General features: G+C 37.3%; 1 protein-coding gene and 1 pseudogene across 1 annotated transcript; one reads left to right on the top strand and one right to left on the bottom strand.

The window, feature by feature from the left end:
- Nucleotides 1-195: 195 nt before the first annotated feature.
- Nucleotides 196-27,613, bottom strand: fkbp15a (FKBP prolyl isomerase family member 15a). The gene is made up of 28 exons (XM_066653096.1): nt 27,549-27,613; nt 22,972-23,078; nt 22,315-22,393; nt 22,132-22,201; nt 21,941-22,015; nt 21,626-21,724; nt 21,322-21,471; nt 20,982-21,050; nt 19,218-19,361; nt 18,231-18,358; nt 17,996-18,044; nt 17,628-17,747; nt 16,793-16,859; nt 16,528-16,634; nt 15,129-15,227; nt 14,940-15,031; nt 14,340-14,445; nt 13,513-13,630; nt 13,023-13,159; nt 12,349-12,504; nt 12,089-12,201; nt 10,101-10,156; nt 9,321-9,419; nt 7,857-7,932; nt 5,153-5,300; nt 2,015-2,122; nt 344-461; nt 196-308 (listed from the first exon to the last, which is right to left on the bottom strand). Exons 1-28 carry the CDS (start codon nt 27,611-27,613, stop codon nt 196-198), a joined length of 2,868 nt encoding a protein of 955 aa, XP_066509193.1.
- Nucleotides 5,166-9,415, top strand: LOC136686287 (cytochrome P450 2J6-like; annotated as a pseudogene).
- Nucleotides 27,614-27,974: the final 361 nt, after the last annotated feature.

Here is a 27,974-nt window from a genome sequence, read left to right as displayed (position 1 = left end):
TTACATTTATTGTGTTGTTATTTGTAGTTTAAAAAAAAAGAATAAAAAAGTAAGCATGCATTTAAATGTAAGCAATTGTTAAAGTTTATAACCAAACCTTGCCCATTTGCCCATCTTTGTAGTAGTCATTCCTTTTGTAATAGTGGAGGAATATATTGTGATTTATGATTGCCCCCTTCCAGTTTCATTGTCTTCCTAATGCCAGTCTTTCTGATCCATTGGTAGCCCCTTTAGGATGGAAGCTGATGAATCACTGGTCAGCTCCAAATAGGTCATTGCTTCAGCTGTCATGTAGGTCTGGTCCAGGCCTGAATTTGAATCTGAATTTGAAATTGATCCTCACTTTCATGTCTGGCTCTACTTTCTTCCATCTGCCCCTTCACCATCTCTTCTGTAGAGAGGTACACCTCCCCTTCATCATCTGCCTTGGACTCCTGGTCCTGGAGTGGTATGGTCACATGCTAAAAAAAATAATAATTCAGTGAATGAGTCTTCAACGTAGCTAGATCTGCTTCATCAGGAAACTTTAGCAAGTTGGAATAGTAAAAGCCAGCAAGTGGTCCCCCCAAGAAAACATGAAGTACCAGTTCAATTAGTGATTCATAAACCATTATACAGCTCAATGCACTTGGAGGAGAACACTAACTGCCAATTATATTAGCATAAAAACGCCTTTGTGGATTATCATCATCACATGTAATTGGGGCAGGACTGAAGGGACATCACTGGGGACTGAACTAGCCCTTATTCCTGCCTGCCATTTCTGCAGTGATAAGCACAGAATTTTAAGGACAGAGGCTTTGTTCTCCCTATTACAAGTCAGTGAAGCTTCACAATGATTTTGAAGCTGTAATTTTAAGGTAAAAATGCTACCTGGTGTTACATTAATTTAAATGAATAAAATCACTTCTCCTTACGATGCAAATGCTTACAAGTTAGGCTGCAAAATAATTGTAAAAATAGACATTGCAATGTATTTTTTTTTCTGGAATAACTGTAATATTAAAAAAGAAAAACCAAGTAAAAAGCACAGTGTAAAATAAATTATATTGATCAGATATAATCTGCCTCTGGTAGAAAATGATATGAAAATAAATTGCAAATGAAGCTATACACAATTATTTAAATATAATAAAGTTTCGTCTTAGGGCGGCACGGTGGCGCAGCAGGTAGTGTTGCAGTCACACAGCTCCAGGGGCCTGGAGGTTGTGGGTTCGATTCCTGCTCCGGGTGACTATCTGTGAGGAGTTGGTGTGTTCTCCCCGTGTCCGTGTGGGTTTCCTCCGGGTGCTCCGGTTTCCTCCCACAGTCCAAAAACACACGTTGGTAGGTGGATTGGCAACTCAAAAGTGTCCGTAGGTGTGAGTGTGTGTTGCCCTGTGAAGGACTGGCGCCCCCTCCAGGGTGTATTCCTGCCTTGCGCCCAGTGATTCCAGGTAGGCTCTGGACCAACCGTGCCCCGAACTGGATAAGCAGTTACAGATAATGAATGAATGAATGAAAGTGTCGTCTTAGCCGTTTAGCACCGCAGGGCTATGGAATAGTTTGTTTAAGCTGTCAGATGGGCACTGTGTGCATTTCTCTCTCTCTCTCTCTTCGTCCTCTTTTTCCTCACTGCTTTTCTCAGCATTCCCCCACCTTTCACTTCCACTTGTCTGCTCTGTTCTGGTTGTAGAACAGATGGAGTCTGCAGATTTATTTATTTCCTGTTGCTCATTAAGACAGAAAAAATGATGGAGATATGCTGATAAATGCAATGCCAGACACATTCCACACTGTGTTGTCGCACAAACACTGAAAATGAATATTTCCATCAATTTTAAATGACCATATCTCATTTTTTACACAATCTATTGACATAAAAAAAACGTCATGTCATCTAAAGCCTGCACTTTCCATAGAATGAATACACCTATTTTGACACTTTTGCAGATTAGCAATATGTGTCATGATATGATATATAAACATTTCCATGATCAGAGGAATTTTTTGCGTTTTGCGTTTTTTCTTATACCTTGATAGTCTTGAGGAGAATCTTTAGAACAGTGTGTCCAGTGTAGGACTCCAGCAGATCAAACTGTGTATTCAGCAAGTAGAACAGTTCATTCATTACCTGCTTCACCTGTACAAGACATGTTAGACATATATTTTTTTTCTAGTGAAATTCTGATTATAAACTGAAACAACTTGATTTATCACATAAGTACCTTAGGAGCAACTAGCACTTTTTTAGGTCCGATACCGATATTTTACATTTGGGTATCTGCCGATACCCATACTAATCCGATTTTTTGAAAAAATAAATGCTTTGAAAAAAATGTTTTCCAGCAGCGTTTGTTGATGTGAAACAGTTTTCTTCTTAGCATTCGAGGCCTTGATAAATTCCGTGTACTCCTTTCCATGGTGTTTCTGTAAGTTTTTAATCATGTTCGTGGTGTTAAAGTTGGCAACACTGCTACCACCTCGTGACACAGTAGCATTACACCAATTACACTCGGCAGTCTTGCTGTTTTCTTCGTTGACTGTGAAGTAACTTCACACTGCTGACATGTTTACAGGCCTCTCACAACAATTTCTCACACATGATGCCTGCCGGTCCTATGCGAAAGTGCTGCATTGGCTTAGGGCATGTTGCAAATTTCACCCCAATTTTTTTTTTAATATTTAATGGATCGGATTGCATGTTTTGTTCCTTTCCAAGAAATTTTTCAAGATTGGTGGTGCCCATGGCAGCCATTTTGAAGTTGGCCATTTTGGCCTTGTGTCATGTGACACATCAAACTTATTGGGAATTTAACAAGAAAAACGTAACTTTTCTTTCATGAGTTATTTACAAGTTTCTGACCACTTATAAAATGTGTTCATTGTGTTGGATTGTCAATTCAACCCTCTTCTCCCATTCTTCATGCACCGATAGCAACACTGCAGGAGAAATGCTAGCACAGGCTTCCAGTATCCGTAGTTTCAGGTGCTGCACATCTTGATGGTATAGTGGGGTATATGGGGTACAAAGATAGTGGGGCCATTCTTCATCAATGGAAACCTCAAGGCCACTGTATATGCGAAATTGCTACATGATGATGTGTCTTCCTCTTTATGCACTGAAGCTGGCACGTTCCCTGAGTTTTTTCAGCAAGATGGTGCACCACTACATTATGAGTGTCAGCTCCGGGCATTCCTAGATGAACAGTTTCCTGGAAAATGTATTGGTTGTCGTGGGAGAGTTGAATGGCTCCCAAGGTCTCCCGATCTGACCCCCTTAGACTTTTCTCTTTGGGGTCATCTGAAGGCAATTGTCTATGCAGATAAGATTGTTAATTGTCTATGTGAAGATAAGAGAGGTGCAGCACCTCGTATAACCAGATATTATGTCTTTTGACATGAACCATTTATGACAGGAAAACTCTACCCACATTCAGTGGACACTCAACAGAGGAGGGGCAAAAAAAAATTCTCTGCATGGGAGTCCTACCAACATTACACACTGTCAGGCAGACCTTTACAAAATGAGCAACCGAAGCAAAAGGATGACAGTCCAGGAGGCTCTGGAAGTCATCATTGATCATGACAGTGAAATAGAGGAGGATGTGTCTTAAAACAAAGACTATCTTGAACTAAATTCTGATTCTAATGATTCTGATATTGGGGTGGCACGGTGGTGCAGCAGGTAGTGTTGCAGTCACACAGCTCCAGGGACCTGGAGGTTGTGTTTTCGAGTCCCAGTCTGGGTGAATGTCTGTGAGGAGCTTTCTGTGTTCTCCCAGTGTCCACGTGGGTTTCCTCCAGGTGCTCCGGTTTCCTCCCAAGGTCCAAAAACACTCATTGACTCAAGTGGCCGTAGGTGTGAATATGTGAGTATCTGTGTCGCCCTGTGAAGGACTGGCGCCCCCTCCAGGGTGTGTTTCCACCTTACGCCCAGTGATTCCGGGTAGGCTCCGGACTCACCACGGCCCTGAATTGGATAAGCGATTACAGACAATGAATGTATGACAAATACTCTGGTTTCCTCCCACAGTCCAAAAACATGGAGGTTAGGTGAATTGGCTCCTCTCATAACTGTCCTGGTGTGTGAGTGAATGAGTGTGTATGTGAAAGAACGTCTGTATGTGTGAGTGAATGTGTATGTGCCCAGATATGGATTGGCGCTCTGTCCTGGGTGAAACCCTAGTGCCCGATGTAGTCCTCTAGGTGGACAGTCGTTCCTGGTCGAGAGTATGCTGTGCGTGTTTGGCTGCTGCTTCTCGCCAGTGTGTCTGTGGATTGAATGTTGAGTGTTGATTGTAAAGCGTCCTTGGGTTTCTAGAAAGGTGCTATATAAGTGTAACATTAAATAAAACACATTTAGATGCATATTTGGGGCTCCTCATCCTGGCTGGGGTCTATAAGTCAAAGGTAGAATCAACAGTCTTTCAAAAGTAATAAAGTGGTGAAACATAAAAAAAGTTTTTTTAATTCACACGTTTTACATAAAAAAAGTATTTTTTATGTAAAACGTGTGAATTATAGTAATTGAATCATTACCTTGAACCATTACCTGTTAGAAGTAAGGAACACCACTGCACTAAATATTGATAGAATAATTAAAAATTGAGTAATGAAATATTTACACTGCTTGTTGGGATTTTTTTGGTTTCAGACATCTTTTGGATAAATAAACATGCACCTGGTGAAATTGACCCAGGAACATCATTGCTGTTCCTGACAAATGAACATAAGAGGAGGGTTAAATATGCATGGGTCAAATTTTCCTGGAAAGTGTATTGGTCGTCGTGGGCCAGTTGAATGGCTCCCAAGGTCTCCCGATCTGACCCCCTTAGACTTTTCTCTTTGGGGTCATCTGAAGGCAACTGTCTATGCAGATAAGATTGTTAATTGTCTATGTGAAACATGCACCTGGTGAAATTGACCCAGGAACATCATTGCTGTTCCTGACAAATGAACATAAGAGGAGGGTTAAATATGCATGGGTCAAATTGACCCAGGAACACCATTGCTGTTCCTGACAAATGAACATAACAGTCTGCCAACTTAATGTTAATGATTTAAATGCTCACACACAAGTTCCTCCTACATAAATGATACAGCTATTTCTTGAAAGAGATGGTGCGCCAAAAAGAGAAGCTTTATGACAAATCCAATCAAAGAGCAGTACCACACAAAACACAATGCTCGGCTTTTTGGTCCTGATTTGCAGTTTCATCTGCCTCCTCTTCCCTTTCATCAGAGACCCAAGAACTTTCCTCCTGGACCCCGGCCTGTGCCAATATTCGGGAACCTTTTTCAACTCAACATTAACAATCCTTTGAAAGATTTGGAGAGGGTGCAGTATCATGTTTCATACTTTCCAGGCATAAGTGAACATAAATATCTGTCTACTGTTATTTTACTGTATGTTAGAGAGATTCATTGGCATTACAGATTTATTAGTGTGAAAATCCATAAAAGTTTAGTGCATGATAATTATTAAAATTCACATAGCCTGTTAATGCCACAATGCAGGAGCAGCATGAAGAAGCTCTAATCTCAATATTTTTTTGTATTGTGTTAAATTACTGCTCAATTTTTCTGCTTGGTGCATTATTCTGCATGTCTCTAGTTTGCTGAACGCTATGGAAAGGTTTACAGTGTATACTTAGGAACAAGACCAGCAGTAATTCTTACTGGTCTGAGGGCTATGAAGCAAGCACTGTTAACCAATTCTGGAGATTATCTAAGACGCCCACAAAACATCCTTATGAGTGATGTCTCAGAAGGGAAAGGTGGGTCAAAAATCACAGCACTACAGTGTAACTGTTTTTTCTGTAAATTCTTCATCCTGATCAAAGTTACGGTGGGTCTAGAGCTCATCCGAAATCATTTAGTACTAGGCAGGAACACACTCTGGGCAAGGAACCAGTCCGTCTCAACTGTTCAGATCAGCAACTGTTCAACTGATCAACTGTTTAATTAGTGTTCTACTAATAATTAGAATAGTTAGTATGAACTTTTCATATACAGATACAGCAATTCTAAGATATACACGATGTACTGATATGAATATAATGTTACAGGAATCGTATTAGCTGACTATGGCCCTGTATGTAAAGAACATAGACGGTTTGCTCTCATGACACTGAAGAACTTCGGCATGGGACAGCAGTCGATGGAAGACAGGATTCTGGGAGAGATTGAACATCTTATTGCACACTTGGAAAAAAGCGCAGGTAATACTTTCAGAAATCAGAAAGTGTAATCTAGTTATTAGTATAATTTCTTTTTTGAATGAACCAGCTCTAAATTTTATATCTAATAGAACAGGAAGCACTTAAGTAAACAAGATGATTTATAGACACTCATTCTCCACAGGAGGATTCATAGATCCAGAGACTTTATTCCACGATGCTGCATCAAATATTATCTACTTTTATGTGGCATTCGCTACAACTATGAAGAAAACACTCTTAAAGAATATGTTCGATGCTTCACTGAAAATATAAAGATCACCAATGGAGGCTGGGGATTGGTGAGTCACTGTGTATTTGTGTGTAAATAAATGCTTACATAAAGTGGTCCGTAACATGTTGACTGTAAAAGAGGGAGGCTTTCATCTCAAACTGTAGCCACTTAGCTACTACACTATTCTATATTCTGAAAGATTCATGTTCTCACCAATGAGGTTGATGCCCCAGACAAGGCACGTGGACATAGGATTTTAAGCAAAAACACCTCAGGCTGTGCTTCATGTCTAGTGCTGCAACATGTTCTTTACACTTTATCCTTTATCCTAGTGCTGCACCATGTCCAGGTTTTATTAATATACCCTGGTTTGTATGACCCTCAGTGATACTACATGCATTTTTATACTAGTGACCGAAAAAGAAAAGCATTCCACCTGAAAGTCTGTAATAACTCCAGAATGTCTCACTCTACCCTCAATTATCAAAAGTCAAAATGTCTACAGTACAACTGCTGCAATTCTTGGGAAGTGAATTTAAAACATGGCTTAGGTTTAAAACATGACAACATGACATACATAACCACTGATCCGCCCTGCAAAAGGCATTAGCCATGTATTTTTTTTCTTCCCTTAATTAACTAATACACATATATTTGACAATTTCCATCTTAAAATATCTGTTTGTCAAGAAGGATATTACAAACAACCTTAGTTTGAAGAAAATGAATGTAGCATCATGTGTCTATGTCTTGCAGATCTATGATACAATACCTATGGTGAGATCCCTGCCTCTTCCCTTTAAAAAGGTCTTTGAAAATAACAAAATAGTTAGAAAAATGATTGGAGATATGATCAGAACACACGAGGCACCCAGGAGAACCAAGAGACTTTGTTGACTGCTACCTTGATGAGATTGATAAGGTTTGTGTTGGAGCTTGTGAAGATAGTTTTGGTGTGATTTAAGAGAGTACATTGGCTCATAGCACGTCTAGTTGTGTAGGCTGCATTGTCAGATTATGTTCTTTTGTCAACAGAGAGGAGATGATGGATCTCCCTTTGATGAGGAACAACTTGTGATGTGTATTTTGGACCTGCATATTGCTGGATTAGACACCACCTCCAACACCCTTCTAACAGCATTTCTTTATCTCACAACACATCCAGACACTCAAGGTTTCAACTATATTTTTCTTACTGAGGCTGTAAAAAAATTGTAGTTGAATAATCCAAAACAGTAAGATTGCGCACAGACGAAGCTTTGCACCGGTCAGGTTCTGGGATATATTCAGTGTAGTTATATGGGGCAAATCCAGTTAAATGACAATTGCAATTAAAAATGTAAAAATATTGTATGCATTTTACTAATCTTACAGAGAAATCTCAGAAGGAGATTGATGAGGTTCTTGGGAGTAAAGCTGACGTGTCTTTTGAGGACAGAGTGAACATGCCATACACACGGGTTGGTGGGTTGGCATCACTGTTCCTACTGCTTTTCACTGCACCAACAAAGATACTCAGCTCATGGGCTACAAACTTCCCAAGGTAAAAATTCAGATCATTTTTAGAATTTAACTGCATTTACCACATAACTGGTGTCACTTGGGGCGGCACGGTGGCGCAGCAAATAGTGTCGCAGTCACACAGCTGCAGGGTGTGTGAGTTGAGTTCCACTCTGGGTGACTGTTTGGTATGTTCTCTCTGCTCTTCCTCTGGGTGCTTCGGTTTCCTCCCACAGTCCAAAAACACATGTTGGTAGGTGGATTGGTGACTCAAAAGTGTCCATAGGTGTGAGTGTTTGTCGCCCTGTGAAGGACTGGTGCCCCCTCCAGGGTGTGTTCCCACCTTGCGCCCAATGATTCCAGGTAGGCTCTGGACCAACCGCGACCATGAACTGGATAAACAGTTACAGATAATGAATGAATGAATAGTGTAACTTGTTTATTTCTGTCTTCTCTTCTGTGATCCAGGGTACCTTCATCATTGCAAACTTCTCCTCAGTGCTGAAGGAGGAAGGCCAGTGGAAGTTTCCTCATGAGTTCAATCCAGCAAACTTCCTGAATGCACAGGGACAGTTTGAGAAGCCTGAGGCTTTTTTACTCTTTTCTGCTGGTGAGAGATTAAAATAACATTAAGCACACTACAATTTCCCAAAGTGTTTTCGCAACATCTTAATTTTACAATAAGTTCCCATTGTTTAAGGCCTACTTTATATCACATTCTCAGTGCTGGTTAGTATATGCTTATACAGTAATCCCTCGCTAATTCGTGGTTCATCTTTCGCTTATTCACTACTTCGCAGGTTTTTCCAGGGGGCTTATGGCCACTATATATAAATTAAAAGTTTTTTTTATTATTATTTACATGTATTAGACTAGGCCTGTAGGTGACAAAATATATAATTTACAAGTATTTCTTACGTACAGTACATGTATTGTTCATGTCCACATCTGAGTGAAATTTACTGACGCTAAAACACAGCTTAGGAATTACTCTATTAAAGAAACTGGTAGGATATCACATGTAGTTCCAGCTGAAGAACATTATAGAATGACTGTTTAATGCAAAGGGTGGGTTGTTAATAGTACAGGAAGGATTTTAAAAGTCCAAATACTCATTAAATACATAAAAAAAAATATCTTTCCTCTACTTCGCGGAAATTCATTTTTTTGCAGGTAGTCTTGGAATGCATCCCCCGCGAAAAACGAGGGATGACTGTATTCATATGAACTGAATTTGTTTTAACAAACATCAGTCCTATATCAATGGAAAACAGACTGATGAATTGACATTTGAAATTTGTTAAATGTCCACAGGGCCTCGTGCGTGTCTTGGTGACTCTTCCTCATCTTGGTGACTCAGCTGCGCCGGTTCCAGTTTTTCTGACCTGAAGATGCAGGAGAACCAGACTTCACTCCTTTATATGGAATCACAGTCAGGCCCAGGCCGTACAGGATGGGAGTCAGACTAAGAAAGAAATAGAGAACTGTAGAAATAGAAATGAAGAATGGAGAAATTTTCAAATGCTTACGATAAACATGGATAATAAACAAACAAACAAATAAATAAATAAATAAATAAATAAATAAATGCATATAGGATATTAATGAAAAAAATGATCATGAAGTGCTGACCAGATAAAGTCTTGTACCAAGCAAAAATGAGCTAAAAATATACTTACAAAACGTCAAGGTGTATGATTAAATGTAAATGATTAAAATGTATAATTAATAGGAAACGTGATGTAAAACTGCCTCTGTCCCAAATTCTAAATTCATTTACATTTACAAAATACAGTTTTATAAGCTGGTAAGTGAATTTTTGGTCGATAAACTATTCTCAATTCAGCAGCGGGGCTGAGTGTCACTACAGTGCTGAAATTTATCCACCACACAAATCCAATTTTCTCTGTGTGGGGTCCTTTGGGAGTGGACTTCATAGAATTACAAAGTGTTCCTGTATGGTCAGTGAAGCTGGGAGAATGGACAGTGAATGTACAAGCAAGGAGGGGGCGCCCCATGAAGCAGATGCAGGTAAGGGCCCTTATTCATGGACACCTCAGCCATGAATTTTGAGGGTGGACACGGCATTGTCTCTTCACTCCCCTGCTTCCATCCTAATGAATAATCCTAGTGAAATTGTATTGTCTATTCTTCACATAAGGTACCATTGTGCTTCATGCTGAGAGCTGTTGAGTGGGGCATCTTGACCTTAATAGATAAGCTGCATTGGGACAGAGACAGACAGAGACAGACATAACAAAGAGCCTTTACCACATAAGAGGGCCCCTCAAAAGCATACAGAATCATGAAGTCATTTAGGTAAAATTAAGTGGGTTAATGCTGTTGTACAAAGTGAAAGATGACATCTAGTGGCATTAGAAATCGTAACATTTGGCACGACTAATCGTAATTACTTAATCATTGAAGAGAAAAGAAGATAGGAAAATAGTATGAGCTGATCAGATAATACTATAATGCACCTCTGACACAGGGAGATGTAGCTTTCCCTTTGCTATTTGCTCATTTTGTTTATTACATTTATTTAATTTCCCTTTGTTGTCGTGTTTCAGTTTAACTTTGAGCCTGAACCTAGTAAAATTAATAAGACTTCAAGAAGGCATATTGATCGTTAGCAACTTGAAATTAATGTGGACTAGAAGCTATGTATTTGTTCCCCCATTTTACTATTTAATGTTTATTTCTGCTGTATAATGTCTGGAGAAGAAATGTATTGTCCATCCAGTGACTGTTGTCGCACTGCTCTGAGACAATCAACAAACAAATCTTATTACTTGTTCGTGGTCTGTTCATGGTCATTTAAGTTCAAATACTTTACAGGCTTAGAGTATTCAGAGCATTCAGAATTCAAATTTTTTAAACATGGGACATGGGCATTGGACACTGTCTCCAAGATTTGTTTGTTTACATAAGTCTATAGAGGAAATATTTATGAGAGCATTAAAGTTTGGATTGCTGATGCACATTTGGCCAGGCTTTTAGAATTTTTGAAAAGATTAACAATTTTTAAACATTCATCAGGAGGATGATTATCCCAGTAAATAAACCACACAACATAAAAAATGAGGCAAGGTGGTGCAGCAGGGAGTGTCGCAGTCACACAGCTCCAGGGACCTGGAGGTTGTGGGTTTGAGTCCCGCTCCGGGTGACTGTCTGTGAGGAGTTTGGTGTGTAGGTTTCCTCCAGGTGCTCTGGTTTCCTCCCACAGTCCAAAAACACACATTGGTAGGTGGATTGGCCACTCAAGTGTCCGTAGGTGTGAATGTGTGTTGCCCTGTTGAGGACTGGCGCCCCCTCCTGGTTGTATTCCTGCCTTGCGCTCAATGATTCCAGGTAGGCTCTGGACTCACTGTGACCCTGAACTGGATAAGAGGTTACAGATAATGAATGAATGAACATGAAAACTGACAAATGAAATAATGCAATGTAAAATAGTCTCTGAAGAAAAATATTTCAAGGTTAGAAACAGTGACGATTTTTTCTGTATGCAACATAAACTGAAACAATCTACAAAAGTAAACCTATTTTGATATTGTCCCAACACAAAATAGTTGCAAATTTGCATTAGTGCATAATAGTAATTCCTTGTTTTTATGCCATTTTTGGAATGTGCTTAGATGTGATTAGACTTTTAGGAGCTGAATTGTTAAATTAACATGTCTGGTAAATTTAAGGCTATAATTAAAGTAGTATGACAATCAATTATTGAATTTCCTCAGACACCAAAACGTAAATCTTTTTACGTTTAGCCACATCATCACAGATCAGAAGTCTCTATTTTGAGAACACAAAGTGCCATTATTTGATATAAATATTTCCGTGTGGACTCAAAAGTGTCCGTAGGTGTGAGTGTGTGAGTGAATGTATGTGTGTGTCTGCGTTGCCCTGTGAAGGACTGGCGCCCCCTCCAGGGTGTATTCCAGCCTTGCGCCCAATGATTCCAGGTACGCTCTAGACCCACTGCGACCCTGAACTGGATAAAGGTTACAGATAATGAATGAATGAATGAATATTTCAGTGTGCTTAAAGGAACTCTAGATAAGATTTGGGATCTTGGGGCTCCCCTAGTGTAATTTATATTTACAGTACTGTATTGAAATCAGTGGGGAGAGGAGGGAGAGTGATGGTTTCCTACCCTCTTCCTAAAGTGACACAGTGCAGCTTCTGCATTGCTGAGCCCAGAGTAGCAACAACAGAGACTCTAATCTCCCTATTACATGTCCATGAAGCATTACAGTGATTCTGAAGCTGCCATTTTAAAACAAAAATATTACATAGTGTTTCTTTAATTAGGAAAAAAGGTTTTACCAAGAGTGGAAAACACCATAATCTTGCATGTAACAAGATACATATTTATACAGAAATAGTTAAAAAAAAAAACATTGTGCAGATTACCTGACGTTTAGCATCTGACTCAGTGTAGATTCTGGCCTTCCTGAGCTGCTCTCGAAGCTGCTTGTTCTCCTCATCGCTGATCCTATCCTGCTCCTCTTGTTCAATCAGAAGGTGTTCTCGTTCCAGCTGCCACTTCCTCTTTTGTTCTAACAACATCTTGCAAGACACACAAGACCTCAATATTGTTAAAAGTGAAATGAAACGGTTCATTCAATAGTTTTAGGATCCTTCATGGACTACATGGCCAAACATTTGTGAAAACATGCTCATCCCACATTTCTTTTGATAGGAAGTGTATTAATAGGGAATTTGTCCACTACTTTGAAATGGTTCTGTAAGCATGTAAGCAACAATTTTATGCTACTTATGGATCCAGGGATGAGGAGAGAAAGTCAACCATATTATAAGCATGTGTTTTGTTCATTTCTGCAAAAAAGAAGCTCTTAGTATTATGTTCTGTTTGTTTATTTTATTAACAGTTAATTATACACAATAAGCTTTCTGGACTAATTGGATGACCTGATCTGATTTTTCTTATACATACCCTATGGTTGTTTGCATATTGACAAGTTTGTTTTTAAAAAACATTCTTTTTTTCTTCTTAAAACAGCTAAATTCCCTAATTATAAAACTGGGGCATTCATTCACTCCACTTCTCTCAAATAAACACATACCTGGTTAAGAGTCTCCTTCTCTGCCTTCAGGTCATCTATCTCCTCCTCCATGATTTTTACGGTCAGTTCCATCTTTCTGCACTTCTGTTTCTCGGTTCTCCACTGCTGATGAGACCACTCTGCCTCCTTCTTCAGCTCTACACAAACATGCACATTTGCTCCAGATTTCTACTAAATATTTTTATCAGTCTATCACACTTAATTGTTTCAGATCTCTAAACAAAATTTAAAATAAATAAGGGAACCAGAATAACCACAAAATTGAGAATTTAATTTATTGCATCATTCAATTTGATCTGTTCCTGTGTGAAAAATCTACTGTAATTGCAGGTGTTCAGGAAGTCTTCTAAGTCTAGATAATCAAGATAACCATGAATTGGTCTGGGGTGTAAATTTTAGTTCTCTATAACAATAATAACAATAAGTTCAACTTATAACGCGCCTTATCATAACACTAAGTTTAAGCTACTAATAAACATGACCAGAACACCTTCCACTTCAGCCTGCAGGGAGCTGACAAGTGTATAGTGGCTTTCCTCCAGGTCAGTTTTGAGTTTGGCCTCCATCTTTGTAGCCCTCTGCTGGTGATGCAATTCTTTGTCCCGCAGCTGAGTCACATGAGAGGTAGAAGGATTCAGCTCTTCAACTAAACTCACCTGTTTGGAGGGGAGATAAAAATTGTTTATTTGCTGAGGACATGGACAGTTTGTCCTGCTAAGTCCCTTTTCAAGTTTTCTTTATTTCCATTTATTTATTTTATTTATTTACCCCCCCTCACCCTTATTTTATTTACATAGATAATAAATATATAGTATGCATTGGTTTAATATTGTATAGATTCTTTTTCTTTTCTTTTTTTTACATTCTTGTCTTTGGTGTATAAATGGTTGCCAAATGTTGTGTTATAAATTCAAAATTAATAAAAAAAATTGTACCATAAGAACTACAATTTTGTTTCACATTCCAGAAATTAGTCAGGTAAAGCTGTAGAGTCTGATTTTCCTTTATTCATTCATTCATTGTCTATAACTGCTTATCCAGTTCAGGGTTGCTGTGGGTCTAGAGCCTACCCAGAATCACTGCACGCAAGGTGGGAACACACCCTGGAGGGGGCACCAGTCCTTCACAAGGCGACACACACACACACACACACACATTCACAAATACGGACACTTTTGAGTCGCCAATCCACCTACAATCTTGTGATTTTGGACTGTGGGAGGAAACAGGAGCACCCGGAGGAAACCCACACGGATTATGGTTTATAAACATAATGTGATGTCTACGAGTTAAACCACTGGCTCACATCTGGACTACCTGTTCCTGTGCAGCCTGTGGTAGCTTGGCATTGTTCTGCTGTCTGTTGTTCAGTATGGCATCAGTCCTTTGTTCCATAGGTAGGCTGCTCTGCTCCATGTATCTAATTAAACAAATACATACACACATTATAACTTGAGAAATGTTAACAACAAAGACAAAAGACATACGGTTCATGTCCGAGTTTTACATCTCTAGATTTGTCCATAATTTTCTACTGACCATTTAAAAAAATCTAAACGTATCAAAATGCATTAATGATTGTACTAAGTGTCTAAAAGCATCAAGGCAATTGCTGAGATCTGAGTCCCTTTAGATACAGGAGTATTAGTGAGACCAGTCTCTGATGTTTCACTGATTAGGTCTGTTCTCCAAATTATTCCAAAGATGCTTCACCAAACCAGTGACTGCCTTTCCTTTCCTTTGCTTCAAAATGTGCGTTTATGTGGCTCCTGTCAGTGTTTTTTTTAACTATGGATAATATTACCAGCAATGGTTATGCCTTAAACAGAAAAATCCACTTAGAATCAGTGTCTGGATATTTTAGACATTTACAATGTGTAGCAGTCTAAAAAGCTCAGTGAATAGATTTCAAGAACATGCCCCTGCTCAATCAGATCTCCTCTTTTGCGTTTCTGCTCTTCCACTTTAGAACCTTTCTCAAGAGCCTCATTTTTCAGAGATGCATTCTCCTGCAGATCAAAAATTACTGTAAGAGATTTAAACAACAATCTCAGTTCCACATCAAGTTAACCTATGTTGGGTATTTTATGAGGACATAGACCGAACCTGAATGATTCTTTTTGTGTTTTGCAAAATCGTAGCTGTTTCCAGTGATACCGTTGGTAGGTCAAAAGTGGAGAAACCTTGCTTTTGTAGCTTATCCACCTGAAAGGGAAAGACAGATTGTGTTTTTTTGTCCATTTTTCTGCGGTGAGATTAAAATAGCATTGAATAAAATATTCCATTCTTATCACAGTGATGTACAAATCAACAAACTTAAACACAGGATAAATAAATATAAATCATATAATTATGTCACATAATTTAGTAGTTGTAATTGTGATGTATGTTTATCTGTTTTATAATGCTGTGTTAGTAGTAGTGCTGTAGTAGTGCTTATCTTAATTTCATATTAAAACCCATATTTTCAGAATGTTTGGGCAAATATTAAAATGCATTAAAACAAAAATCAATGTTTTTTACATACTAAAGAAAGTAAATGGCCATTTTCAATGAACAAAGCTTTTCAACGCTGTAGTGACTCTGACATATTGGTGGTGTATCATTTTGTGTTGTGCTGGTACAAGTGGATCAGACACAGCAATGTTGCTGGAATTTTTTTTAAACACTGTGTCCACTCACTGTCCACTCTTTTAGACACAACTCTTTTCTAGATCTAACTGGCAGATGTAAATTCATCGTCATACACATCATGCAGCTTATAGAGAGAACTTTTTTCTGTTGTGACATGGGATTTATTTATAAATTTATTGATGTATATTTCCATCACTGTGGATCACAGTGAATGTTTGTTGACATAATGGTCAGACTGAGAGTAACTGTTGTGGATGTCAACACACATTATCTTTGACTGAACCTAAGTAATAGCATTGTGTCTAGTGATGTTTCTGAACCAATGTAAGGTTCCACAGTAATTGTTTAACTATGTTATCAAATTGTAAACAATCAGCAGCATGTGAATTTACCTTTGTGCAGGTTCGTATTAGGAGGGCAATCATCCTGAAAAAGCTCCACTGACAAACTTTGCTTATCTCTCCCTAATTTGGCTTTTCAGTGTTTACATTATTTCAGCCATACTCTTTTATGTTTCTTCATATTTTATGAACAATTCTGACAAGGACCTTTCTTTTTAATTCCAATTAATAGCATGCTCTTTTTACTCTTTGGAGTATAGCACTTGATAAATGTGCTTTAATGCATTTGAATTTTTCTTCTTAGTCTTGCTGTTGTAAACTGCTAATTTTAATCTGTATAGTAAAAAAGTAAATATCAATATAAAGACTGTAACAAAATGAGTTGGATGTATACAATAGTTTGTCAGTACTGTGATAAAACTGAAAAAGCAGTATTTTCCCTCACATAATACCAAATCATAGTCTTGTAAGAATGTATTAAAAATTAACCCAGTCAAAGTCAAGAGCTACCAGAGTGCAACATACTATACCTTGGACACCAAGTGAGCCACACTGTCAACCAGCCTTCCAACAGCTAACTGGATTTCAGTGTTATGTTGCTGTATCTCGGTCATCAGAAAGGAGCTGATATCAGCAGCTTAAAAAAAAGAGGCCGTAAAATATGCAATGAAAGGTTGTACAAATAAATTCTAATTAAAACAGATAGTGAAAGTACATATAAATAAATAGAATGTAAAAAAAGTATTTGAATAACCCTTAAGAAATGCAGCAGTGGACCCTGGTCATTACGCTTACTTTGATATGGCATATTTTGGGCAGAAATGACTGATGCAAAGGGATGCAGCTGAGATATGGCATAGTGCTGTGAAGCAAAAAGAGGAGACAAAATTAAAACAGAGACAGTTACAACTTCAGCTCCTGTGTGGACAGCAGAAAACAGTTCATTTTTATTCATGTTACAACTATTCTTTAATATTGCTACACTTGTCACATCAAATGTTTGAGTAGACCCAACACCCCACCCCTCCAGAGAATTTGAACTGAAAATGTTTTGACGCTAGCATACCCTACCGTTAAGTAAATGTCTTTCCACTACAGCGTTGCCTACACACCTCTATATTTCTAAATGTAATAAGAGGACTTTATTTAATACCTACCATTACTCTTTTTCTGCTTTGTACCTATTGTACTAGTGCCAGTTACAAAATTATCCAAGAACGTTTCTGACAAGCCCAGACATGCCTTATGGTCTTATGCCTTGTTGTCTATGCAAAAACAGTTTTGAGTCCAGTTTTAGGGAATAGATGATAATTCTATGGTATAATGGTGTATATTTATTTATTTCTAACATTAAGGCTTCAAGAAAGTCATGTTTTTCATTATGGAGACCAGGGTATTTGACTGTGTCATCTAACACATAAGCATGTGCACTTAAGATAAGTTATTTCAATATAGTTTGAGGCAACAGTGTGCTAAACAATACAAGCAGTGTGTATGATGGTGAGGTAAAAGTTTCCATTATTTGTTACTTATGTTAGACTTATATCTCCAGTTTAAAAATACAGAAACAAAATTTGCTCACCAAACAGCTGCTTTAAAAGAAAACATGTACTGTCCCACAAGCCTTTACCTCTGTCTTTGAGTCTGTGGGGTTTGTCTGAGCTGAGTTAGCCCCTTTGAGGAATGGTAATGTGGGTTGGCCCATCTTAGCAATGCGTGAGATCAGTTTGGCTTTGGCTGGATCAGAGTACTACAGTGTACAATGAAAAAATAAAAAAACAAAAATATGTTGTATAATGAGCACTTGCAAACCAGCAGTTACATATATATAATTTATCATTTTAAGAGTTAGAATTTAATTTTATTATTATTAATTTTTTATTTAATTTGTTCTTTTTTAACTTTGTCATTAAAAATATTATAAAAGTGCAAACTGCAGTTAATAACACATCTAGCATTTCCTGTTGAGAATAATATAAATAAACCAAAATCACTCACTTTTGGAAGGTTAGTAAGAAGTTCAGATTTAACTCCAGGTGCTGTATCTCTAAAGATAAAACAGCTATTAACTCATCTATTTCAACTCTCAATATTTCAGACACTTTATTAAAACCATGGCCATATTTGCCAACACCGAAGCACACAAACTGAAGCTTTAGTGAGCCCAACAAACTCCCAACAACAGGCCAATAAACCCAACTTGGTATTTAAGAGTGACAGGTCTTGGACAAACCCTTGGTCAGAGAAGCTACAGGTGGTAGACTGGTCTGTACTTAAGCTCTCTGGAGCAGAGGCTGATGAGGCATAATTAGAATCTGTGGATCCCTCACTGAGACAGTCTGCATCTTTGGAGTATGTAACCTAGAATCAAAAAATAAAGTCAGGGTAACATTCATTCATTCGCTGTCTGTAACTGCTCATGCAATTCAGGGTCATGATGGGTCCGGGGCATACCCACAATCACTGGGCGCAAGGCAGGAACAAACTTTGGAGGGTGCACCAATACTTTATAGGGCAACACACACATACCTATGGGCACATTTGAGTCGCCAATCCACCTAGCAATGTGTATTTTTGGACTGTGGGAGGAAACTGGAGCACCCAGAGGAAACCCACATGGACACTGGGGAGAACACATCAAACTCCTCACAGACAGTCACCCGGAGTGGGACATAAACCCACAACCCAAGGACCCTGGATCTGTGTGACTGGGAAACTACCTGCTGCGCCACCGTGCCGACACTTAATTTAATTTATTTTTTATTTATCTTTATTTACAATTAAATCTTTCCAACAGAGTATAATAATGCAGAGCAGTGCTGTCGTCTACATCATACACAGTTATACAGCTGTTAGGTGTAAAAATATTCTATGTACTATTTTATGGTCTCTCTCTCTCTCTCTCTCTCTCTCTCTCTCTCTCTCTTTCTCTCTCTCTCTCTCTCTCTCTCTCTCTCTCTTTCTCTCTCTCTCTCTCTCTCTCTCTGTCTATCTCATCCTACTAGGCAAATGTTTAAAATTAATATTTAGAATTGTATTAGCACATAATTTAAATGTATTAATTAGTGCCTTTAATTTTTTCTACAATACAGAGAAAAATATTTTAATAAAGCCAAGGTTGATGAATGGAGAAATTAATCCAGGAGGTGAATCTAGGCACAGTATACCCACTACACCCGACTAAACGACAACACTGATGCAAAGTGAATGGGACTGTTACCTGACGAATCTCCACATCAAACACTAGTGGTGTTGAAGATGGTACATGGTTTGGAATGCTGCTTGAATTGTAACCCATACTGGGAGGGACAATGAGGAGACGACGTCCTCCTTTCTGCATCCCCACCATTCCTTCTTCCCACCCCTAAAAGTGAATGAGGGAGGCCACTCAAAAACATGCCATGTGAGAATATACAAATGACCATCAATTTAGACTACTTTCAATGTTTGGAGTTACGCAATATATTAATTAAAGCTGTATTTACTGTATGTTGTTTCTGTTCTATTCTATTTTTTTTTTAGCAATTAATTACCCAATAGAGTAAAGATATTTAAAACAGGACGGTAAACAAAACAAGAAGTACGATAAATTATATATTGCAATAATCTATTTATTTAAACATATTCCTTTGGCATGGTTTTCAACTTAAGCTTTGACCAACACTTCTTCCAACAGCATCATTTTATTCTCATAATTATTTTTATGGTGGATGTTTAAACATTTACTTTTAAAATAAATGATTAAAAATATTGTCTTTTGGTTTCATTTACCCTCATATGCCCTCTTATTATTTATCTCCTTATTCATGTTCAATTTGTCTGACAAAAGGCCATAAAAATAAGAATATGAATAATGTGAACATTTATTTAACTGGCAAATGTACAAAGAAAAAATCCCAATGTTCTCATTGTCTAACTTTACTGCAATTTGTAAATATGAACAAAATTTGATTCTTGTGAAACACTTAAAATGAACTGTGAAACGAATGTAATACATTACATTTCATTTAACTTTTTTAATCATTTGGGAACTGAGGATACTAACAGCAAGTTTTGCAAGTGGGCATTCTTTTTTGGTACAAGACTTCAGCTGCTCAGCAGTCAGTAGTTTACATTGGCTGACTCTTCTTTCTATGAAGCACCACAGGAGACACATCTGGACCGCTAACAGGGTAGTCAAGCAGACATATTCTGTGTCTTGGAGCTGTTGTGCAGAATGAGGCCTGGCATTTTCATGCTGAAATAATAATTGATTTTGCAGGAAAAGGTATTGCCTTGATTGCAGCATATGTCTCTCTAAAACCTCAAAATACCACTTCACATCAACTGTACATTCACACATATGCAAGTCACCAATTCCATGTGCATTGATGCACCCCATATCAACTTTCACTGATAAATCTAAATTGTCCCTTTGTCTGAGCCTGATCTCATTTTTTCTCCCCCTGAAAACAATCTGAAACATTGATTTATTGGGCCAAGTGAATTGATGAATTTAATTTTTTCCTAGCGTAACAGTTTCAAAGGTTGCATTTCTTGAAGTAGAGGCATGTTGTGTTAGGTAACAACAGTTTTATGAAGTACTTCCAAGCCTATGTGGCTATATTTGTCACAAAAGCATGACAGTTACTAATACTAAGCCTTATGTTTTTTTATTCTTCAATACATTTTTTAATTCAACGGCTTAGAGCAGAATATTTCAAAATGGTGTAAATTCAATATTCTGTAAAGTTTTCATTCTTATTTTCATTCTAATTTGTTATTCTTATTTCTTAGTTTTTTGTGTGTTTTGGGCACGGAATTTGTTTACACATATATTATACAATGGAAATAATTGTATAAATATATTATATTTATATATAATATAAATTCAGTTATTGCATTTATTTACTGCATTAAAAAAAATCCAGAAATTTTTTCCAGAAAAAAGTTTCCATATGTTTGAAAATGATGAGCATTTGTGACCAAAAGAAAAATATCTCACCTTTAGGGCCTCATCAGAGCCCAGTCTCACTTGCTGGACCTTGTTTTGTCCTATGTTGGTATCATACATCTGCAAGATAGTAAGAAATATCTCCTGCTATAAGCAGTAAACAGTGGAATACTGAATTTCAGAGTAGAGAAATAATAATAATAAGAGCATGCCCTGAGTTACTGTCCAAACAGCAGAATCAGGGAAAGAACTACAAATATTCATATAAAGAATTTTACTGTCACAACTTGTAAATGATGTAATGTATTAGGGTTTTTGCAAATTATGAAAACGTGTATAGAACAGTGCACTTAATAGAATAGTGATGTGCACATTACATTAATAACCACACCTGTCCAGTAGTGTGATTCTGAAGCAGCCAGCCAGTGAAGACCACCTCAACAATATCTCCCACATTAACAGGCTCACCCTCACCCTTCAGCAAATCCTGGACAATCAGAGTGTCCATACAGAGCTGGCTGTTCCACCTGGCCAAACACACCTGTGAAGACAGAGAGAGAGAAACTGAATCATAAAGTGATTACACTTTGAAAAAATGAAAACAAAAAGGTAATATTTAAGGACTGTCACACAGTCTTATGTTTCCAATTTTACAACTTTGTACAAAACATAATATGTGCTGAAATATTATTTACCTCTTTACAGAAGTCTAATCCAGCTTTGTCTGAGTCAAACTTTATAGACCAGTTCTGATGATGATTATCATAGAATGATGCGTAGTTACCAGCCTGAACCTATGGAAAAGAGAACAGAAAAAAAGTAACAGAGAAAACAAAAGACAACTGAAAAAAAGAAAACAAAGGAAGAGGAAAAAGAGCTAACTATGTCAAGAGATGAGAACAAAAGGAAAAATATACTTGAACATACAGAAGCGTATCAGAAAAAAAACATTAAATAAAAGAGTGTAAATAATAGAACCAAATATCATAACATTGAAAAGAGGAGCTTACTGTGAGGACAAATCCAGGATATATCCTTGCTGTGGTGATGTGATTCTGCTGACTTCCATACAGCAGAACAGTATACTGCCAGCAGTGATAACAAGAAAACTGACAAGTGAAAATTCTTTTTCACTTTCGTGGAGAAATAAACCTTTTGATTATTATATCTTGATTTATCCTGTTGGCCATTATTCTCTCACCTCCTTAGTCTCATGATTTCCCAGGATTGCTGCACCCAACTTGCCCTGTTTTATGTATTGTCCATTCATACTGAAAAATCACCAGAGTTAGATATTCTCAGCCATTCAGCCATTATTGTACCATTATATTATAATAAAATCCAAACCAAAAATTCCTTTTTTTCAAATATCATATCTACTTACAAGTGGAATGCATAGACACCAGTAGCCAATAGGATGGCCGGTGGTGTTGAGTGAAGAACAGCTTTCTGAGGACGTGGACCTAAAATAACAACAAAACTTTCAGCTAGATGTAGTACATGGTGTTCTAGTTATTGCATTAAATTTGTAAACAACTGCATAAAATGTGTAACAGATAATGGACTTATATTAGGCCATTATGTCATTTGATGCTTATGAACCTATTTGTAGTACTTTATTAGTATTTTCCTCAAGTACTGTAGCCTTGTTGACACTGAAAAGCATTATCATAGTTAAAATTAGTCTGTTTTAAATAATTTAGGATGGACTGATTTTCCATGTGTAATGTAAACATATTTAAATATGTTCATTTACAAAGTGTAGGAATCCACAACACATTTACATGAATTTGCAATAAAGGCACATGAAATATATATTTATATTGACAATATTTTTATAATACCACTGCAGTAAAATGTTTATATGAAGCACTATTTTTTACTGGTTTGTATTGGGAAACCTTTATATGAAATATAAAAATATTTGCAATATTACCCACATTTAGGAAGCGTACATGAACTCAGGTTTCATGACTGCTACAAGAGATTTAACTGTAACTACAAAAAAAATGCTTAAATCTTTCATCAGTTCCATCAATACCTGTGGTGGTGGAATTTCTTTTGGGTTGCTTGGGGGCGGTGAACTGGAAAGACTCATTTCCCTGACTTTCAGCTTGGTCCAGGTCAAACAGAGAAGCCAGCTTTGCCCTTTAAAGATACATTTAGTAATAATAGTAATATTTATAAAGCTTGAAATCAGACAAAAAAGCTCCTTCCACCTGGTATTCTGTACAGATGTTAGCACAAATAGCTAATGTTCATTGTTTATTAATTGTCCTTTTCTCCTGAATGAAATTCAAGAATATTTTATGATAAAGGCCTTTGATGTAGCTCTAAAATAAAATGAGAACGGTAGTACACAGGCTGCAAGTTTTTAGCCCAATACTGCACTAAGAGATCAAAGAGACTTAATCATTGTGCACCAGTCGCACTAATATATAAAGAACAAACTAACCAAGGTTGTAATATCATTTAAAAGTCTTGAATTAACATAAAGCCAAACTAATAATTGCATCAATTAAAACAGCTACAATATTGTCTGTACATCAACAACACAACATTCTGAACAGATGAAAGAACATCATAAACACCAAAACATAATTTCACAACTCATTCAGTAATATGAAAACCCTGATAATGCTGTTCTTGAGAAAAGGTTCCCTTCAGAATGTTTCTGATCAATATATCCAAAAGAGAGGCATATACCCATTTGTTTGTGTGCGTATACTGACCCTTGAACCTCACTCCACAGATAGTCAGTGTCCCACACAGCTGACATGACTGATAGTTTTAGACACTGGCCAACAGACCAAGCAAAAAAGTGAGGGTAAAAAGAAAGAAAAACTTCTGTTTTCCTCTGGTCTCTAGCTTTGGTGTAATTCCAATCTCTTGTCTTTGCAGGCTGTGATGAGTGCAGTGTGTGACAACCACACCGTGGATCAGCCCCTCCCTCAAGGCCCTGTAATAGCTAGCATGTGAGGGAAATTATTCAAACTGGAGAAGCCCTGACTCTAATTTTCCATGTATTTGGCACAAACTCTGGCAAAATGTCTGTCTTCTAATTTTTCTGGCGGCACGATATTTACAAAAAGATAACAATGTACTTGTGCCAAAATATGCCACATATTTTAATATGTCTTGCCATAAATTAAGGCACTTTGATGAATCCTTACGCTGGAACACTGATTAATGGTCAGTTAATTACTTAATCATAATTATTTACAATTATTACGGTGAGACCACTCTTCGTTTTCATTTCTGATCAAAATGTCATGTAACTACAACTTTGCAGCATCATGAAAGAGAATAATATGTATTCATGAGAAATTTACAATAATGCACCACCATCCATCCATCCATCCATTATCTGCAACCCCTTATCCAATTCAGGGTCACGGTGGGTCCAGAGCCTACCTGGAATCATTGGGCGCAAGGCAGGAACACACCCTGGACCGAGTGCCAGTCCTTCACAGGGTGACACACACTCACATATTCCCTCACACACTCACACCTACGGACACTTTTGAGTCGCCCATCCACCTAGCAATGTATGTTTCTGGACCATGGGAGGAAACCGGAGCACCCGGAGGAACCTCACAAGGACACACCAAACTCCTCAAAGTGTCTTAAAAATTTAAATGATCCCAAACACTTTCACATTAAGGTTTGAGTTTCCTTGGTTGTTTGCTTTTTTTACTTTTAGTCTAATTCTTCCCTAAAAAATTGTTTTCTAAAAGCTATACATCATTTCAGTGTTGAGCTGTCTTCTTACAAAGTTTCAAGCACAGTACTTTGATCTGAATATATTTGTGTTCAGCCCGAATGGTTGTTAAAATCCTATTGCCTCCACAGCGTTCAATAATTTTGGAACTCCAGTTTGGGACTTATTCTTCCTTGACTTTAATTTTATTTAATTATTAACAATAATTTACCTAATCTCAGAATATCTCTTACATTTATTAGCAAATTTTACTGGAAATGAAATAAAGATAGGATGGTTTACTTTGCAAAAATCCTCCACATCTGTGCTCCCAACAAACATAAAGAATTAAACTGTTATAAGAATCTTTGTATTTTGCTATCTACTGCAATATATCCCCAAACAAAGCTCAGTGCATACTGAACTTTGACTACCATATTGAATATTCTGGTGGTCATGCGTGCAAAGTAAGCTATGCAAACTGATTTAAATCAAATATAATCAAACATGCTGACACCTATTAACTTAATGAAAAAAATTATTTAATTTATATTGGACATTTTAGGCTCAGACAGCACTAATTAAGGGGAATTCCACAAGCTTTTCCAAAAATCTGCATAATGAAATACTAAAATATAAAAAATGTCACTTAAAGTGAATCAACCATTAAATTCTGCATTATTACAGAATGCATTACAGAATAATGTCACTCTCCAATGAAAAACATGTATCTATATTTTTGTGGATTTTTAGTTTACTACATTATTTGAACACAGCAGCTGTCATTCACACTGTGTGGACATTTCATGATAAATTGTCCAATAGAAATAATAAAAAAATTACTTACAATAAACTCTTTTTTTTAACTGACTTCCATTGAAAGTTAAGAAGGTTTTGCTTCCCATATAATTTTTGTATTTTGCAGATAAATGTTGTTTTTTAGACAGTGATGATATTTTAGTTAAAAATCCAGTAAAGCTCTAACATTCTAAGAAAAGTTTGTTAATTTTATTGTTAATCTTATATGAAATTATGATGTGTGATTTTTATGTATAAAGAATTATTTTGATTCTATAAGTCTGTCAGCTTTATTGTCATCATGGATGTTTGAGGGAGATATGCCTGATTTGATTGTTGTTTCAACAATCAAACTTAAAACAGAACAAAAGTATAGATGAGTCCGTGTAAAAATATTACTGTTTAATTGACACATAAATATGTAATAATAATACATTTTATTTATAAAGAGTCCAAAGTGTTGATAATGTACTGAAATTGCTATTTACTTTAAAAATAAATAAATAAATAAATAACAAAAAAAAAGCATAAAACAAGTGTGGAAGTTTTAGATCCACAACAACTCAACTGTTGTTTACCTCTTAATATGGTAATTGTGCTGACTATTCACATAGGGCCTGGCACACTCTCTTCTTACCTGCAGCCACATAATTCCTGTTGAATTCTACACCTCAACACTAAGATTGCTGTGGCCGTTTATGACCTGATCAGCACCCAGCTATCCTTAACAACTACAAATAATCACTGAGCCCAGCCCATGAGTACCTAAATCACCCACTGTATCACTAGCTTTTCCCATGGATCATCAGGTAGGTGCCTCCTCTCGTTTGTGTTTTGCTGAATTCACAACATCTCCAGAAGGCTCAGCAGTGAAGTCTGGCATCCCAGACCACCCCCTTCCAAGCCAGCTTTACAGTCCTACATTACCCTTTACCTTCAACCACTGTAAATCCACACTGGCTTCCTTGGTGACTAAGGCTGTACCTAGCCCCACTGGCACCGTTAATGCATGCTCAGTGCCACCAGTTCCATGTGAACATTATGTGCTCCATCACAAACAGTCACAAAAGCATCTCTACAGTGCATTTCCCCAAGTAATATGTGCTCTCCTTATCCACAACCACTGACTAGACCTTTTCTGATAACTCCTTCACAGTTGCCCATAGTTTTCGTCTCCTGATGCTGAACTGCACAAGCAGGGTTATGACCAACTTGGCTACAAATTCTCTAACACCTATCTCCACCAGTCTTACGCATTACACCAATTTTCCCACACCTCAGCCGCCAAGTCCGCATACTTCAGCTTCTTCCTTTCTAAGGCTTCATCTACTGCTTCCATACTATCCTTTGTACTTATAAATACGTTAGGGCATTATAAATTATAATAAGAATATATATAATATATTATATTAATACAGGACTACAATCTAAGAATGCAGGAATGACTTAAGTGGTTCATTAAGTTGCTCTGACTCTATTAAGTATTTCATTGTTTCAATTCCCATGACTTATTAATACTCTAGGAAAAGGTCATTTTCTCTGTTGTTGTTATTGTTAACCTTTAAATGTATTTGATCCCAAAATACCTGGGATGGAATCAAAATGTGACAGACGGATTCAGAAAATTAACTATATTTCAGCACTGTTTTATGCCAAATGCATTCATCAAACCGAAATCTACACTGAATTTAAAATGCTGGCGCAGGCTATTCGTAGAAAGCAGTGTGTTTATTTGTTCCTATAATGCTTTATTAAGTTGTTCCCACACCTAAAGTATCTTGCTTCCACGCATATCCAGTCATTACCAACCATTAAATATCTCATTCTTTATTTAGTAATTCATTTGTATTATAATATTTAAATATGTCATTCATACAATGTGTTAAGTTTTACCAATGACTTAAATCATTCCCATAATATTTACATAGCTTGATCCCAGGCCAGATTAAGTAGTTCCCACACCTTAATTCACTTGGAAAGTACTGTGTCTGTCACCAGCAGGGCTCAGTGCAGATTCTCAGGCGTGAGAATTGATAATGTCAGAAATATCATATCAATTTCATATAAAAAATACACATAGGTATAAAGTTCTTTTTACATTTTTAATAAAGGTGTTTTACCCGCTTTTAGGAGCCAGGAATTCTTCATCGTAGTAGTCAGGAAAAAAGTCCTCCACTTCTTTCATTCTTACAATGAGAGGCTCTTCTCACTGCGACCACCGTGCTGAGGCAGTGGTGGTCAGCCCTCCCGAGTATGACGTCATTAGCGCAGGTATAGGGGCACGCGGCGGCTCGATCACAAACCGCTTCCTCTCTGACACTTAAGGGAACATTACTAACTTCCTAGCGATCTGTAAAAAGGAGTACTGAAGGATTTGGTAATGAGATTTTAAAGGACTTGTCCATCATGTGACAATGTGAGACGTATGGTGAAAGGCCTAATGCTAAGTAAGATATTGGCTGTTTATCTGAAGTAAGTAAGTTCAGAGCTCTAAGGCTGACTGTAAGGAACGTTTGTGTGAATTTAGATGCTAAGCCTTTAAAATC

This window comes from Hoplias malabaricus, chromosome 2, assembly GCF_029633855.1.
Source record: "Hoplias malabaricus isolate fHopMal1 chromosome 2, fHopMal1.hap1, whole genome shotgun sequence".
In the NCBI taxonomy this organism is placed as follows: domain Eukaryota; kingdom Metazoa; phylum Chordata; class Actinopteri; order Characiformes; family Erythrinidae; genus Hoplias; species Hoplias malabaricus.
The sequence above is the reverse complement of the archived record's forward strand: the minus strand, read 5'-3'. Positions and strand labels throughout refer to the sequence as shown.

Coding starts and splice junctions, on each gene's coding strand:
- fkbp15a (XM_066653096.1), bottom strand. CDS start 27,613: ATGAAAGAAGTGGAGGACTTTTTTCCTGACTACTACGATGAAGAATTC. Junction 22,016..22,131: donor GAAATCATGAGACTAAGGAG/GTGAGAGAATAA, acceptor CACTGCTGGCAG/TATACTGTTCTGCTGTATGG. Junction 5,301..7,856: donor ACTCTGTCCTCAAAAGACAC/GTCAGCTTTACT, acceptor AATCTTTCAAAG/GATTGTTAATGTTGAGTTGA.